Raw genomic sequence first — 15,952 nt, 5'->3', positions numbered from 1 at the left:
CAAAGCCCCGCTGTGTGTGTCATGGCCCAAGTGTGGTGTCCCTGGACACACACGCAGATGAGCTGCCAGTCTCCCTGAGATCCACGTGAAATCTCACAGTGATGCTCTGTCTCTGAAAGGCTAGACTAGAGCTGACAGCCCTGTTGAAGGAGCAGCAGACGGATGTAACGTCAGGCCTGCACACACCTGCCGGTCCTTGCACAGCAGTAAGAGAAGGCAGGACACAGTCAGTGTGACACAAGCTGAGCGCGTGTGACAGGCACAGCGTGGCATAGGCTGAGCCTACAAGGCTCACACACACTGGTGATGGGAAGTGCTCAAGCACCACAGCACAGTCTCCTGAAAACGCCAAGCAAGTTCCCCCTAAGAAAGGCAGGAGAGGGTCCAGCTGGCTGCTCAGACATCACCTCACCACCTGAAGCCAATGCAGAGCAGCCACAGGCTGGCCAGCACTCCCCATGGGAGCTCCAGGACTGTACAGGAGAACAGAGAAGTTCCTCTCAGCTGGGATACTCCATGCCGCCTCCTCCATGACAACCAACAATGACGGAGATGTGGGCCATCTTCATCCTCTTCAGCGGGCAAGAGCAAGAACAGAGGTGCCAAGGTGCCTCTGCTAGATGGAAAGTTACATCACTCTCAGAAAGGTGAAGACTGTCTGGGCATTTTTCTTGAAACTTCAGTCATCACAGTCCCTTTCCAGCCTTGATGGGGCAAGGGGGAATGGCTTTAAGCTGAAGGAGGGCAAGCTTAGGTTAGACATCACGAAGAAATTCTAGGCTGTGAGAGTGGTGAGGCCCTGGCACAGGCTGCCCAGAGAGGTTGTGGCTGCCCCATCCCTGGAAGTGTCCAAGGCCAGGTTGGACAGGGCTTGGAGTAACCTGGGATAGTGGAAGGTGTCCCTGCCTGTGGCAGGAGGGTAGAATGAGACGAGCTTTAAGGTCCCTTCCAAACCAAACCATTCTGTAATTCTATGATTTAAATCCATCTGCAATGGCAGTAAGATCGAATCTTCCCAGACCTCCTTGGTTTTTCTCTTACAACTCTGCTTCCTGAACCCTGGTGGTAACTTCTCCTTCATATATCTGGCACATCCCAACAGTATCACTGACAAATCCACCTGCAGAGCCACGAACAGAAAGGGACAATGCAGCAGGTGCTTCACTGCACGAAGAAAAAAAAAACTTCTCATCAAAGCCCATTTGGGGATCACGACTTGACTCATGCAGGGAAGCCAGTTGAGGGGAAACCTGGCCATCACCCCTTATCATCATCAGGAACTCACATTCAGAATATTATCCTGAATTGCTTGTTAAATAAAGTAACAGCTCATAGTGCTCGCTCGCTATTTTACTTGAAAAGTAATTTTTAGGAACACATTGATATTTATGAATATTAAGAAGTGCCATAAGCTTGAGTGACATAAAGAGGATTTGTACAAAGGATCTGTGTTTGGATATAGATTTTTTTCCCTCCAAGATTAGTGAGAATAAAGTAAGGTTACCAGATGGCAAGGACTGATGGGCATTACATGTGGAAAGCCTGATTTCTCATAGAGAAATTATTTAGAAATACATATCATACAGTCAGTCTCCACTGCAAAACAGAATCACAAATTCCCTCTGTTAGTCTCCTTTAAATTAATAAAATTTAATAACTTGTAAACAGAAGAATCTCTAAAATATTTCATCTCATCAGTGTAGAATTCATACCATTTATCAGAAAAAATTAGAATAACTAATCACGTGTTTTTAGCAAGTGGTTTTCCAACAGCTGTTGGTCCTATAACATCATGTCTAAAACGCTAACAAAATGTATAGTTTTCACCAAAAAAACCGTATTCTGTACACAAACTTGTGATGGGGAGAAGATCAAAAAAGATGAGGGAACGACAAGCTGCTTCTGCCTGTCTCAGAGCGTGGCTTCCTCTGCCTGACCCTAAAGCATCACAGTTTGTACTTGAGCTCTCAGTTTGCACTAGGTATCCTCCATCAGACCAGCCTGGCTTCTCACCGGCAGTGGGACACACCTCATTCCTGCAGCTAAAAGCCAGCACTGGCTGATCCCACGGGAGCCAAGGTCCAGGAATAGCCCAGCATGTTCTGCATCCTTCAGGATGCATCACTGCTGCCAGCCTGGTTCCATCCACGCTGTCACCCCACTCCAAGCCAACTATGTGCTGCATCACCCTACAGGGAGCCATGCGCAAAGGAGGAGGCAAACGGGCAGGCTGCCACAACACTGGAATCATACGTGGAAAGGGAAGAGAGCGGCTGCTGCTCTGGAACCTCTGCAGATGGTCCCTGCCCTGGTGTCGTATGGTCAGGGGTGGGACAGGACCCAATCGAGAATGGCAGCCAACCCTCCTGCTGCTGGTAGAGGCAGCTGAGCATAGAAAAGGCACCACTGATTTATTCCCCATCAAATGCCCCCAGTCCACCTTCAAGGGAAGGAAGGAATTATCTCCATCACTGTTATCTGCATTAACATCGGTCCCAGTCCAGCATCAGGAGACACACGATAGGATGGTAAATCTTTAGCTTACAATCCTGTTTAGTTTTATTGCTACAGGTTTTGTAATGAAAGGCATGCTCAGAATCCCAAGATTGCCAATCCTTCACACGGGGGATGTGCTGATCATAGGCCAAAGTCTGATTTTAGGAGCTCTCTAAACACAGACACAGAGCCTAATTCAGAGAGGAGACATTGTTTATTCTGCACAGGGTGCAAGGTGGAGGTTTCCACAAATCAAGCACACCATGGGGTAGAAAGTCATCTCTTTTATACAGTAAAATTTACACGAACCTGCCTGTCTAATACATATTTATTTGTATGACTTAAGCAGTGCTTGAAACACAAAGTTATTTTCTTTATTAAGTAACTTCTATTGTAGAAGTTATCTGATGACATTAGTTATGTTTACGAAAGGTGAGACAATTCAGCCTGGGGACAGATAATTCAGCTTGAAGACATCGTGAGGATGCTGTAAGGATGGCTAGTGAGTTTATTTTACCAGTTCAGAGGGAAAAGAGAACATTAGAATCTATATCTAAAATAACTAAACCTGCTGTCATGGTTTGAGATAGCCCCAAAATCTAACCACTACACCTGCCTACTCAAATATATACAAATTTGAAACACAGGAATCTCCAGAAACATCTTTTCCTGTTTGTTACTTTTAAATATATGGAATTTATTTTATTATCTTCAGTTACTGAGTTTTAATTATAACCTACAATACTGTGATCAATTCTGAAAAACATTCAAGTGAAATCACTGACAAAAGGCACAAGAGAAAACTGAGACATGACGGTTGACGTCCCCATAACATCAGATTTGTCTCACCCAGAAGACATGGTGGGATCGCTACAGATGCTCACACTTGTGTTGCTTTCTACTTCTGAACTAAATGGCTGTATTTTGGAGAAAGGCAAGGAGGAAAGTATCATAAATATGTAAGTCAACATTTGCCTGCTCAGCAGAAAAAAATCATTACAAGTATCACAGTATTTCTGGTGAAAATGAAGAAACTGGTTTCTCCAGGACCAACAGCTTTTGTAAATTAAGACAATTGCAGAAGAGGACTCAAGGTAAATTGGAATAACCCTCTAATAAGCACACAGACTCTGCTGCTCATGGGTGAAATCTGGCAGTGCCTGCAGGTTCCAGGAATAGACCAAGAGGATCTGAAGGATACAGAGACGGATATGGTACCCAGTGAGCCTGCATTTCAGGCTTGCCCATTATTTTCACCAGCCTATTGTGCAAAGGATCCAGGTGAAAGCAAATCCTTTATCTGGTCTCTGCTACTCCCCAAAGCCCTCCTCCTGGGATGCTATGAGGTCACCATCAGGCTGCAGACACTCCCATTAATCAGCTATTTGTGAGGTCAGGTTTCAGGGCGGAGAAATAAAGTGCCTTCCCAGGCTGCAAGTCATTCCACACAGAAAGCAGATACAAGGCAGGAGAGGAAAAAGCACTTACAGTGGAGAACACCAGGGGCCGGAGCCCACAGCATCACTTTTGTCATCCTTCCTCCCCATCTCCCTAAAGGAAATTAGGGTACCAGGAGGGACAATATTCAAGGCATTCTGGTAACAAAGGGGGAAATTTCCACAAGCCTTTGTGCTGTTTGAGATGCAGACAGGAGCCAGCGAGCTCATCATATTGCCACCCAGCTGGAGAGCTCTTCAGGTACCTGTGGAAGCCACAGTGCCTCTCACAAAGGACCATCTCTTCCCAAAATGCTGCCACTGATCTTCGAACAAAACACTGGAGCCTTATAATTATATAAAAATAAATTACTGGTAAGTGAACCTGCTTATCATGTCAATAACAATGCAACAGTAAGCTGTAAGGAGGAGTGATGGCCACGGCTACATGCCAGCAGGAGATGGGGAAGTAGGAAAGGATGACACCCAGGTATCTCTCAAATAAGAGTCCTAGAGTGGCAGTGCCAGCAAAGGGCTTTCACAGGTCACATCCCACACCTGGGGAGCACAGGCACATGCTGGGGTCACCCAGCCTGGCAGAAAAATGGGGGCAATAGTGGACACCAGGTTGAACGTGAGCCAGTGCTGTGCCCCTGAGGCGAGTGGTGTCCTAGGCTATTTTGCCAGCAGGTCAAGGGGAGATCCTTCCCCTCTATTCAGCACTGGTGAGGACACCCCAGAGTGCTGTGTCCAGTGCTGGGCTCCCCAGTACAACGGAGACAGGGACAGACTGGAGAGAGCCCAGGGAAGGGCCACAGGGATAATGAAGGGGCAGGATAAGGGAAGATGCAGAGAGGATGCAGCCAGGCCCTTTCTAGTGGTGCCTGTATGTATCTTAAATGAGTACCATTTTAAACATTCTAATGAGCATGAACTGATGTCACAAATCAAACAACCAAGATCTTACTTTGCTACTAATGCACTTTTCGTTCCTTAGGACAGCCATCACCATTCCCTTGAGACGTAAATTTCCCTAGAAGCAGTTTTCATGCAACAAGAGGTCTGAAGGCACCTCCCACCTGGCAGAGGCCCGCCCGGCCTTCCTGACTCCAAGAAGTCACACTAACGTACCCCAACTACCCGTGAAAGCCTTTATGTGAATTCACATGTGCATGCTCACCTTGGCAGTGGTGCCCAACGTGAGGAGCAACCTCTGCAGAAATATGCATTTAGGGCATGTGGTGGTGCTTGTCTTCAAGAGAGGAAGAATCCAGAACATTAGGAAAGCAGCTTGCATAAATCAAAATATGTCCCATTAAGAGTGGACCCAGTAAGGCTTGTTTGCCCTGCAGATTTCTGCAGGTGTCCCCTGGCCCTTTCCTTGTCCCAGCTCTACCCTCACATGTCCCCTGAGCAGACCCAAGGAAGAAAAAGCGTGTGTATGCTGGACCTACCTGCCCTAGATTCACATGCCAACTGTCCTGCTGTCACCTATCACCTGCAGGCTGCCAGCTCCGCCTGTCCCTTCACCAGGCAGGACACTCACTTGGCCTTTCTCTTTCAATTTTCACAAAAGTAAAAACCAAACCAAACCTAACCAAACAAAAAACAACCACAACACAAAAAGTGTAAGTAACCCCATTTTTTAATAAATATGTCTAAAAGCAGCCACCAGCTTCCTAAGTTCTTTGGGGCAGCTCCTAACAGAGCAATCATAATACCTTCATTTCCTTAAGAGATCAAGCTAAACCAAACACTTAGCCAGCAAAAATAAATAAATAAATGCCCTGTGTTAGTGTGCACCACCTCAAACACCAGGGCCACTAAGGTGGTAAATGAGACTGGAGGAGGGGCCAAGAGAGCTGGGGCTGCTCCAGGAGGCTCCAGGAGGTCTGACCAGTGTGCTCAAGTACCTGCTGGGAGGGAACAAGGATGGGGGCGGCCTGACTGCTCTGCACAGGAGGCAATGGGCACGAGGGAAACCACATGGAATTCCATCTGAACACAAGGATCCACATTTTTCCTGAATGGGGTCAGACACTGGGACAGGCGGCTCAGAGAGGCTGCAGAGTCTCCATCTGTGGAGATGCTCAAACTCTCACCAGATGCTGGACAACCTGCTCTGGCTGCCCCTGCCTGAGCTGGGCTGTGGGACTCGATCTCAGGAGGTCACACACACATTAGGGGATTCCGTGATTCCACAGAACACCACACCACACAAGCAATAATCATCCTACATTCATACATATGTATCCTATGTTCATAGGATATGAAACAGATGGAAGAAAACAAAACCACTGAAAATCTGGTGCAATCCCACATCTTCAGTAGCTTGGAGGCCATGGAAACGGCAACGTTGTGTACTAAGCCCCGTTATCACAGCAACTGACAGCACTGCCTCAGTTCCTTCCTGCCAAGGAACTTCTATTCTCAGTCCCCTTGCTTAGGTGCTTCTGCTGCCCTATTTTAGGCCAAGAGGAAAATGCTCTACAGCCCAAGTGTTTAGAAAATAAAGCAGTAATTTGCTTTTGGCAAAGATTGTTTCAAAAGACAATATATAGAATCGTCTTAAGAGAGGAGTACTGAGAAGGCAAACTTTCCTTTATGGCATGTAGCGAAAAGTTGTTTCCCTGCCCGTGGCAGGGAAGTTGGAACTAGATGATCTTTAAGGTCCCTTCCAACTCAAATTATTCCATGTTTCTATGATTCTGTGGTTGTTGGTAACAACCCTAATTTAACAAACCATACCTATAACAGTCTGTGCACAACTGCTGCATAAAGATGAACAGCAAGGTGTGATGGCTCTGCACAGTGGTAACCAGCCAACACAACACACATTTTAATGCCAGAGAACAATGCCCACTTGTGGTTCCAGTTACTTTGAAACTAATACAAAGTAATTATAACTCAGGGTCCTTTGACAGGATATTACAACAGAACAGAGCAGTTTTTCACCTCTCAGTGTCACTTTAATTGTTGTAATTGGCACTCATACACTGAGAGGAATCAAGACTCGGGTCAAATCCTGTTCCCAGGGGAGGATCCTCCCAGTTAGAAGTGAAGATCTCACCCAAGCCCTGAGGCACAGCCCAGGAGCCTGATGATTCTGGAGAGGTGGGATGGACAGTCCCTGGTCACTATGGCCCTGTTTCACACCATCAATCCACATTCTGGGAGGAAAAACAGTTTTCTGGTTTTTGGTTGCATACAATTACTTGGTGGACAGCAGAATTCCCTGTCATGCACAGATTTTCACCCCCATAATGTGTAATTTACTGCAGAGTAAGCACCACATGGGAAACACGTGCAGATAAATAATGTACTCTGCTATATGCTGGGGAAAACAGCCGCCATGTATTCCATGTATGACCTTGTAACAGGGACTTTGTAGCAGCAGAATACTCATTTGTTCTCATAAGAAGCACATTGTCAATTCTTTTTTGGTAACAAGTCTCCTTGCAGACACTTTTTTCTCCCACTTACACTGACCTGTGTGTAAGGATAACAGAATATCATGATCATCAGCCAACAGCGTTCTGCCACAGTTCCCAGGTTTCCTTGCAGGGAATGTAACTGCTGTCACTACATTTGCTTCCAGAAAAAACATCCTGTATCTAATAATTCAAGAATAGAAATCGTCCCTGGTCCAAAAAGGCAAGATCATTCCAACTGGACTGTTCCAAACTCCATTTTTTTCCCCATAAATAGTGCACTTTTAAAATTATTCTTTCTCAGAAGCTGCAAAATGCTGTCTCTACGCGACATTCAGTAAGTCTCATGTACCCAGAATCAATTTTCAACCTCTATGTGCATTTAAAATAATTTTAAAAGATTATTTATTAGTCCCTTAATACATAACTAAAACTCAGGACTAAAACTTTTCACTACCTGGCTCTTGCTTTCAGTATCAGTAGTGGACCACAAGTGTTCTCCCCATCGAGTTACCAAGATTCCTGTACGTGATTATTAAGCAACAAGAACATGTCTATGAAAATCCTGTGTGTGCTTTACAAGTGTTTTATGCTGTTCTCCAGTTCAGTAACTATTTCATTAATTACCACTTATTTTATTTTATTAATTATCCCTTATCAAATCAGAACTAGGAAGACTACTGAATCTTAAATCTTCCGCTCTTAGTCTAAAAGACAGAAAAAAATCCTCTTTTTAAGAAGCTGTGCAGTGAAACGGGGATGATGTGGTGAGGACGGACTTTTTTGCACCACCAATCTCTATCCCAGCTCACAGACTGTCACTCCAAGAGGAGGAACAGCAACCCCTACGCCTCCCAGCCTTTAAGGCTGAAAGGATGCTCTGGATTTCAGCAGGGACAGGCGCAGATGCAAGAAGATGACAGAGTGCAGGTCACCTCCCCTCTGTTTTGTCTACATCCGAGTCTCTGTAACTCGAGGATTCTTCTTCCTCTCCATCACAGGGGTTGGATCTCTCATGAGCCTCTTCCACACCACCCTCGCAGCTGGGCAGCCCTGCCCCGGTTCTCACGGGAGCACATCCACGCTCCAGGAAACAGCTTACAGCTGACATTGAGAAAGCCAGGTGGCTGCACAAATTACCCATTTTTAAAAACTACTTTTTTACACCCCAAATTGCGCCGACCCCTCCGGATGCCGTCGGCATTGCACAAAGCGAATTCCTAATTCCTCAAATCCGAGGGACTGCAGTTTTTTCGGTTCGGATTTGGCTTTTTTTTCCCCCTCCTGCAGTCACACAGGGCAGCTCCGCCGCAATGCCCCGGGCCCGCGGTGCGGCGGAGGAGCCGGGCCGGGTTCGCGGGGCCCGGGGGGTGCGGGGGCGCCCCCGCGGCAGGGGATGCGCCCGCCCCCGCGCTCCGCTTCTAGAAGGTACCGGCGGCCGCTGCTCCGGGCCCCCCTCCTCCCCCGGGCAGGAGGGACCCGCCAGCGGCGGCGATCGGGGGGACGGAGCCGAGGCCTGCGAGAGGCGGCCCCGCGCAGCCCCGCGCCCCCCCGCGCCGCCGGCCCTGCCGCTCCCCCTCCCCGGGTCTCCCCGCCCGGCGGCGGCCCAAGATGGTCGCGGGGCGGCGGCGCTCACCTCCTCGGCCTGTTTGCGCAGCGCCTTCTCCCGCTCGTACTGCGTGAGCAGCTGCTCGTTGTCCTCCCGCAGCAGCTCCAGCTCCACCTCGTGCTCCTGGTTGTCGGTGAGCACCGAGTCCAGGTTCTCCAGCACCGTCACCACCAGCGGCATCAGCTCCTTCACCACCTCCTCGTCGTAGCAGTGGATCAGCCGCTCGAACTCGCGGTAGATGCTGTTGGCGAGGCCCGAGACGCGCTCCGACATCACCGACCCCGAGCAGTAATCGTCGCCCGGGTACCCCCCCACGCCGCCATCGTCCAGCTGGATTTCCAACATCCTGCCGGCCGACAGCTCTCGGCCCCGCTGCGCTCCACTCGCCCCGCTCCGCTCGGCCCCGCCGCCGCCGCCGAGCTCTGCCCCGCCCCGCCCCGCCCGCCGCGTCACGGCCCCGCCCAGAGCATCCCCGGATCGGGGCGCTCCGGCGGCGCGGCACCGGCTCCTGGCAGCGGCACACGGGGAGCAGCGGTGCCCCGAGCCCGCCCGCGGCCAGCCCGCTCCGCCAAGCCCCGCGGGCAGACAATGGCGGCGGGGCGGTGCCATCGGGGCGATGGGCACGCGTGGGGCGGCACGCACAGGGACACCGAGCACGAGCGGGAGCCAGAGCAGGCACGGGGCCATCGCCATCGCCTCTGGGCACCCGCGTTAGACACCCGGCACGTCCAGCGCTGTGCTCGGGGCCCACTGGCTCATCCTCGCTGACGTCCACATCCACATCCACATCTCCACGGCCTGATCTGCATCCCAGAAACCAAAGGATTCGGGGAAAAGAAGCTGTCCCTGGGTATGTTAGCAAGCTACAGACTGGAGAGGTCTTCAAAGTGAATGGTCAGAAGGTCACAAATGAGTCGGTTTTCCCCTATTTTTCCCTCCCGCTGTCACAGGGCAGCTCAGCCGCAGTGGCCCTGGCCCGCGGTGCGGCAGAGGAGCCGGGCCGGGCTCAGACTCTCCATCTCGCCATCTCTCCGACTCTCCATTATCCCACAAAAACATACGAAGCATCATCTAAATCGGGTGTTTTTCAATTTGAGGCTCGATCTAGAAGGACTCTTTGGAGCGAGGGGCAGCTTTCAGCCAGAAGAGTATTAGAACCTAATTCTGGAACCCAATTATTAATGCAAAACCTCCAAACACCTTCATACTTGCAAGTCTTTTCCCAGTATCTATGAAAATTAGGGCACTTCTTTGCTCCATACATGTTAGTTGTTTCAATTTAATTAATTATATTTCCAAGATCAGGCAGCTATAGTCACTACAGAGAAAGCAGACAAGGACCAGTTCAGTCAGGGATGAACTAACAGATAGCCAGAGGGCCAAATTGGCCATTTCAAATCCTAAAAAAAATCGAGCACAATCGCTAAACTTCATTAATAGATATCCCAAAGCAGCAGCACACACCTAGCTACAGGTGGCAGCTTCCAGCACTCAGGACTCAGCATCCTTGGCAGCCTCCAGCACTTCCAGCAGATGTAACAGAAGGCACATGGATGCATGTGATAATCATTTCTGTAATACATTTACACACTGAGGTGGAAATGGGAAGCACTGCTCCAAAACACCCATTTATCAGCATCCCCCAGCTCTCCCTGCCATGACAAGGGCATTTCATTCCACAGTTATTTGTCTCAATGCCCTTTCACAAAATAAGCCTGTGAATAACCTACTTGTGAGGCTGTTGCTTGAGAGATTCTGAATCATAGAATCATGGAATATGCTGAGTTGGAAGGGACCCACAAGGATCATCAAGTCCAATTCCTGGCCCTACACAGGACACTCCAAGAATCCCACCATGTGCCTGAGAGCCTTGCCTAAACACTTCTTGAACTCAGGCAGAATTGGTGCTGTAACCACTTCCCTGGGAAGCCTTTCAACCACCCTCTGGTGAAAAACTTTGTTGTGATATCCAGCCTAAACCTCAAGGACATACTTGGGTATTCTTATCAAGGAAAAAGCAATTAAATTACATTATTTACATACATCTCAAATTCGAAAGCTTCTCATTAGAAATAAAAACGGCTTACAAGCTGGGCAAGTGATTTGCATCACTGGAAGAAATAAGCACAGGCAAAAGAGAAAAAGAGATTCATTAATCAGACAAGCTGCTACTGTCTTTAAAAAATAAATTAAAAAAAAATCAATCCTCATAAAAGATTTTATTATAGGCAAAATAACTGTTCAATCACCTTATGATCAGAAATATTCAAATGAAATATCTCTGAAGGATTATTTCTTTCCACAACTTAGGTGTTTAGGTTTTGGAACATATGTATTTTACAGTGTATTTACTGTTATAGGCTTTTGCTGAAGAATCAATTCATATTTTGTACAGTACTTTTAAAAATAATTGCCAATTTTATTTTTTTTAAGTAGCCAAAGAGAGGCCAAGAGAACTATACAGACCATTCACTCTAAGCGTATATTTTCAGTTTGAGTGGTAAAAGGAGGAGACCAAACAACCACTTAAATTGAAAGCTTAAAATCAGAAAGAGGTTTTCAAATTTGGTGTTGTTACTAAAGGTTGAAAAACTTAAATAAAAAACATATACCAGTGTTACAGCACCATTGGAACCTGCATTTTGCAACACAGCTGGGATTGGACTAAACCAAGAAAATTTAGCAGGTCTGGTTTTGTAGTCAAATAATATTTTATAACAGTAAACAGTTGTTTGCATCTTTCTGGAGGCCTTTAACTATTTTCCCTCACCGGAGTCCCAAACATTAGATTTTATTAGGCAAACTGAACAGGTCAAGGTGTATAACATGTCTCTGCATTTCAGTTGGGCAAGGCTACAACAAACAGTTGTGTAAGCAATGTGACAAATAAAGGGATATGCCTCAAAGTTATATGTGATTGTGATGTTCAGAGGAAAATTTAATGGTTCAGTCACCCAGAATTTCATCCCAGGTTCTTATCAGGCATGAGGATAAAGCTGCTTTGATAGAAAACAAGGTGGAACACCTTGGTCACAGGTGAAGTGAGACACCCACTTCCAGTTCTACTCATGTATTATAAATCAAATTTCCTGCTCTAACAATGTCCAATGGAATGTTCCTGGTAACGCATATTGTCCTCTAAACATGGGAAAGAGATGATTAATCCGAACCTCCAACCTGCTTATTAAATACCTAGAAATGAAAAATATCTGCTAAACCCCTGTGCTAGTGCTCACATGCAGCCACTTCCCCTGCACACGTGCAGTAGGGGATAAATCAGATAAACCCAACTGGTCTCTCAGACACCGTGCCAGATGTAGTGATGAAAAACACACTGTGTTCAAAGAGCTTCTCATTTAAAGTGATACAATAGTGTAATTCAGATCTCAATCTATTTCTTGGGAAAAAGTCACAATTGCACAATTCATTTTGTTAACAGTCCAATTTAACATAGCTTTATATGGATTTAAATGGTCCTTTCATCAGAATTTATAGATAAATCTATTGAGTTAGCATGTGGAGAGAAATAGAAGAATAAAGTGTTCAAGGCTGGTTTGGTCAGGGCTTGGAGTAACCTGGTCTAGTGTGGAGATGGTCTGTGAGGACCCTTCCACGCAAACATTTCTGTGATTCTGTGAAGTTCATTGATTACTTTCATAGAAGAGAAATAAGATCATCTTGGATATAATGTAATCAAAGAATTGGCCACAGTTCCAACTGGAAAATGCTTTTGTAGTCCCAGCAAACAAAACATAGTTTAAGGTGAATCAAATTGTCATCACTTAAATATGGAAATTTTTCTATCATTAATAATAGATAAGGTAGTACCTAAAAATCCAAGTACAAGCTACAACAGCAGCAAACCAAACACTAGGTAAACAAAGGCAGCAAGGTAAAAAATGGCCCCATCCAGAGCAATCTGTGATCTAAGGAAAAAAAAACAAAGCAGAAAAGAGTCTTGCAAAAACACGGGGAACAGGGAATTTTTCCATAAATCAAAAAAACCTCTAAATACTCAGGGAGTCAGTTGTACACAGCAGCACATGTTTGGACCTATTCAACTGCGCCTCAGATCCTGGGGTCAGTTTTGGGCCACTTGCTCCAAGAAAGACATTGAGGGGCTGGAGCATGTCCAGAGGATGGCAACAGAGCTGGGGAAGGGTCTGGAGCACAAATCTGATGGGGAGCAGCTGAGGGAACAAAGAAAAGGAGGCTCGGGGGGGACCTTCTCGCTCTCTACAACTCCCTGACAGGAGGGTGGAGCCAGGTGGGGATCAGGCTCTGCTCCCAGGGAACAAGGGACAGGATGTGAGGAAACGGCCTCCAGTCATGCCAGGGGAGGGTTATGTTGGATATTGGGAAAATATCCAACCTAACAGCTGCCCAGGCCAGTGGTGGAGTCACCAATCCTGGAGGGATTTAAAAGCTGTGTAAATGAGGCACTTCGGGACATGTTTTGTTGGTGGCCTTGGCAGTGCTGAGTTAATGTTCGGGCTTAGTGATCTTAAGGGTCTTAGTCAACCTAAATGATTCCATGATTCTGTCTCCTATAGGCAGAAGTAATCCAGAACTGAGCATGTTACAGTGACATGTGTATTTCGGATTTATGTAAGAAATACCTGTCTTTGGTATGTTTGAGTTCACAGATCCACAGCAACATACCTGACAACTCCCCTTTTAGAACTGCTACTCAAGACTTACACCTTCTTGTGAATACTGTCTCTGGATTAGAGATGGAAGAAACTGAGACAGAAGCGTTAAATGGACCCATAAGACCACACAGGGAAGGACTGCTGGAGCTGGGATTAAAGCAGAGGAGCTTTTGAGTGCTAAATGCAGATCCAGAGTCTGCATTTGACCCGTGCTTTCATCTTTCCATGGTATCATGAAGCACAGTCTGCCTTGGTGCACTGTGGCTTCCAGCCTGTTATAAAGATATCATGGTAAGGGAAATACCAGAGGGGTTGTCCTTGGATAGAGACCAGCTATTCCCTCCTTCAGCATAGCTACTAAAAACCACTGCAGACAAACCTGGAGAGCCTGTCCTGGGTTCAGCTGAGCTTGGGCTATGGAGCAGGAGAAGGAAGGCAGCAGGAAGCGTTCTTCTCTGTACTGTGTCCAACCTGGCAGGAGAGAGAAATAAGGGGTTGATCTGGGGAAAGGCTCCCAAAATGCACATTTGGTTTAGAGCTTTGAAGAAGAGGGCAATCCCAAAGTTGTGACTAGCCCTGACCCTCAAAGCTTCATATTGCACAAAGGGAGAAAACTTTAACCCTTCCCAGAAAGCTTAATTGCAATGGGAATATCACATCTCACTGGTAATTAAGTTTTAAGTCTTATGACTGTTTTGTCCTATGCTATATCATTATAGCCAATTATATGCTGGTAGACTATAGATTCATTGCATGGCAGCTTTTAGACAGCTGCATTTATAGCAAAAACTTGTTTGTCTCCAAAAAAGGGAGAATTAAGAGAGAAAAAATGGAACAGAAAAGAAGAGAGAGGGGAGGGGAAGGGAGGGGAGGGAAGGTTTGGGAAGGTTTGGGAAGGGAAGGTTTGGGAAGGTTTGGGAAGGGAAGGTTTGGGAAGGGAAGGGAAGGTTTGGGAAGGGAAGGTTTGGGAAGGGAAGGTTTGGGAAGGGAAGGGAAGGTTTGGGAAGGGAAGGGAAGGTTTGGGAAGGGAAGGTTTGGGAAGGGAAGGGAAGGTTTGGGAAGGGAAGGTTTGGGAAGGGAAGGTTTGGGAAGGGAAGGTTTGGGAAGGGAAGGGAAGGTTTGGGAAGGGAAGGTTTGGGAAGGGAAGGTTTGGGAAGGGAAGGGAAGGGAAGGTTTGGGAAGGGAAGGGAAGGGAAGGTTTGGGAAGGGAAGGGAAGGTTTGGGAAGGTTTGGGAAGGGAAGGGAAGGTTTGGGAAGGGAAGGGAAGGGAAGGTTTGGGAAGGGAAGGTTTGGGAAGGGAAGGTTTGGGAAGGGAAGGGAAGGTTTGGGAAGGGAAGGGAAGGGAAGGGAAGGGAAGGGAAGGGAAGGGAAGGGAAGGGAAGGGAAGGGAAGGGAAGGGAAGGGAAGGGAAGGGAAGGGAAGGGAAGGGAAGGGAAGGGAAGGGAAGGGAAGGGAAGGGAAGGGAAGGGAAGGGAAGGGAAGGGAAGGGAAGGGAAGGGAAGGTTTGGGAAGGGAAGGGAAGGGAAGGGAAGGGAAGGGAAGGGAAGGGAAGGGAAGGGAAGGGAAGGGAAGGGAAGGGAAGGGAAGGGAAGGGAAGGGAAGGGAAGGGAAGGTTTGGGAAGGGAAGGTTTGGGAAGGTTTGGGAAGGTTTGGGAAGGGAAGGGAAGGTTTGGGAAGGGAAGGGAAGGGAAGGTTTGGGAAGGGAAGGGAAGGGAAGGGAAGGTTTGGGAAGGGAAGGGAAGGGAAGGGAAGGGAAGGAAGGGAAGGGAAGGGAAGGGAAGGGAAGGGAAGGGAAGGGAAGGGAAGGGAAGGGAAGGGAAGGGAAGGGAAGGGAAGGGAAGGGAAGGGAAGGGAAGGGAAGGGAAGGGAAGGGAAGGGAAGGGAAGGGAAGGGAAGGGAAGGGAAGGGAAGGGAAGGTTTGGGAAGGGAAGGGAAGGGAAGGGAAGGGAAGGGAAGGGAAGGGAAGGTTTGGGAAGGGAAGGGAAGGGAAGGGAAGGGAAGGGAAGGGAAGGGAAGGGAAGGGAAGGGAAGGGAAGGGAAGGGAAGGGAAGGGAAGGGAAGGGAAGGTGGAAGGGAAGGGAAGGGAAGGGAAGGGAAGGGAAGGGAAGGGAAGGGAAGGGAAGGGAAGGAAGGGAAGGGAAGGGAAGGGAAGGGAAGGGAAGGAAGGGAAGGGAAGGGAAGGGAAGGGAAGGGAAGGGAAGGAAGGGAAGGGAAGGGAAGGGAAGGGAAGGGAAGGAAGGGAAGGGAAGGGAAGGAGGAAGGGAAGGTTTGGGAAGGGAAGGGAAGGGAAGGTTTGGGAAGGAAGGGAAGGGAAGGGAAGGGAAGGGA

At 47.8% G+C, this 15,952-nt stretch overlaps 1 protein-coding gene across 32 annotated transcripts in view; it reads right to left on the bottom strand.

Annotated features, from left to right (window-relative positions):
* MAPK8IP3 (mitogen-activated protein kinase 8 interacting protein 3) overlaps positions 1-15,952 on the bottom strand; it is a 91,403-nt gene that overhangs the window by 63,179 nt on the left and 12,272 nt on the right. For 24 of the 32 annotated variants that reach the window (XM_051812848.1, XM_051767948.1, XM_051768110.1 and 21 more), the window contains exon 1: positions 9,000-9,385. In XM_051812848.1, the coding sequence (XP_051668808.1) occupies positions 9,000-9,317 (318 nt within the window). In that variant the 5' untranslated portion in view covers positions 9,318-9,385. Of the gene's footprint in view, positions 1-8,999; positions 9,386-14,003; positions 14,096-15,952 lie in introns of those variants that run through there. The other 8 variants (XM_051769558.1, XM_051769700.1, XM_051769634.1 and 5 more) reach the window with 1 other exon arrangement.

Source organism: Manacus candei, unplaced genomic scaffold, assembly GCF_025592945.1.
Source record: "Manacus candei isolate 608988 ecotype Guabito, Panama unplaced genomic scaffold, ASM2559294v1 h1tg000002l, whole genome shotgun sequence".
Lineage (NCBI taxonomy): Eukaryota > Metazoa > Chordata > Aves > Passeriformes > Pipridae > Manacus > Manacus candei.
Note: the sequence above shows the minus strand (reverse complement) of the source record. Positions and strands in the feature narration are given on the sequence as shown.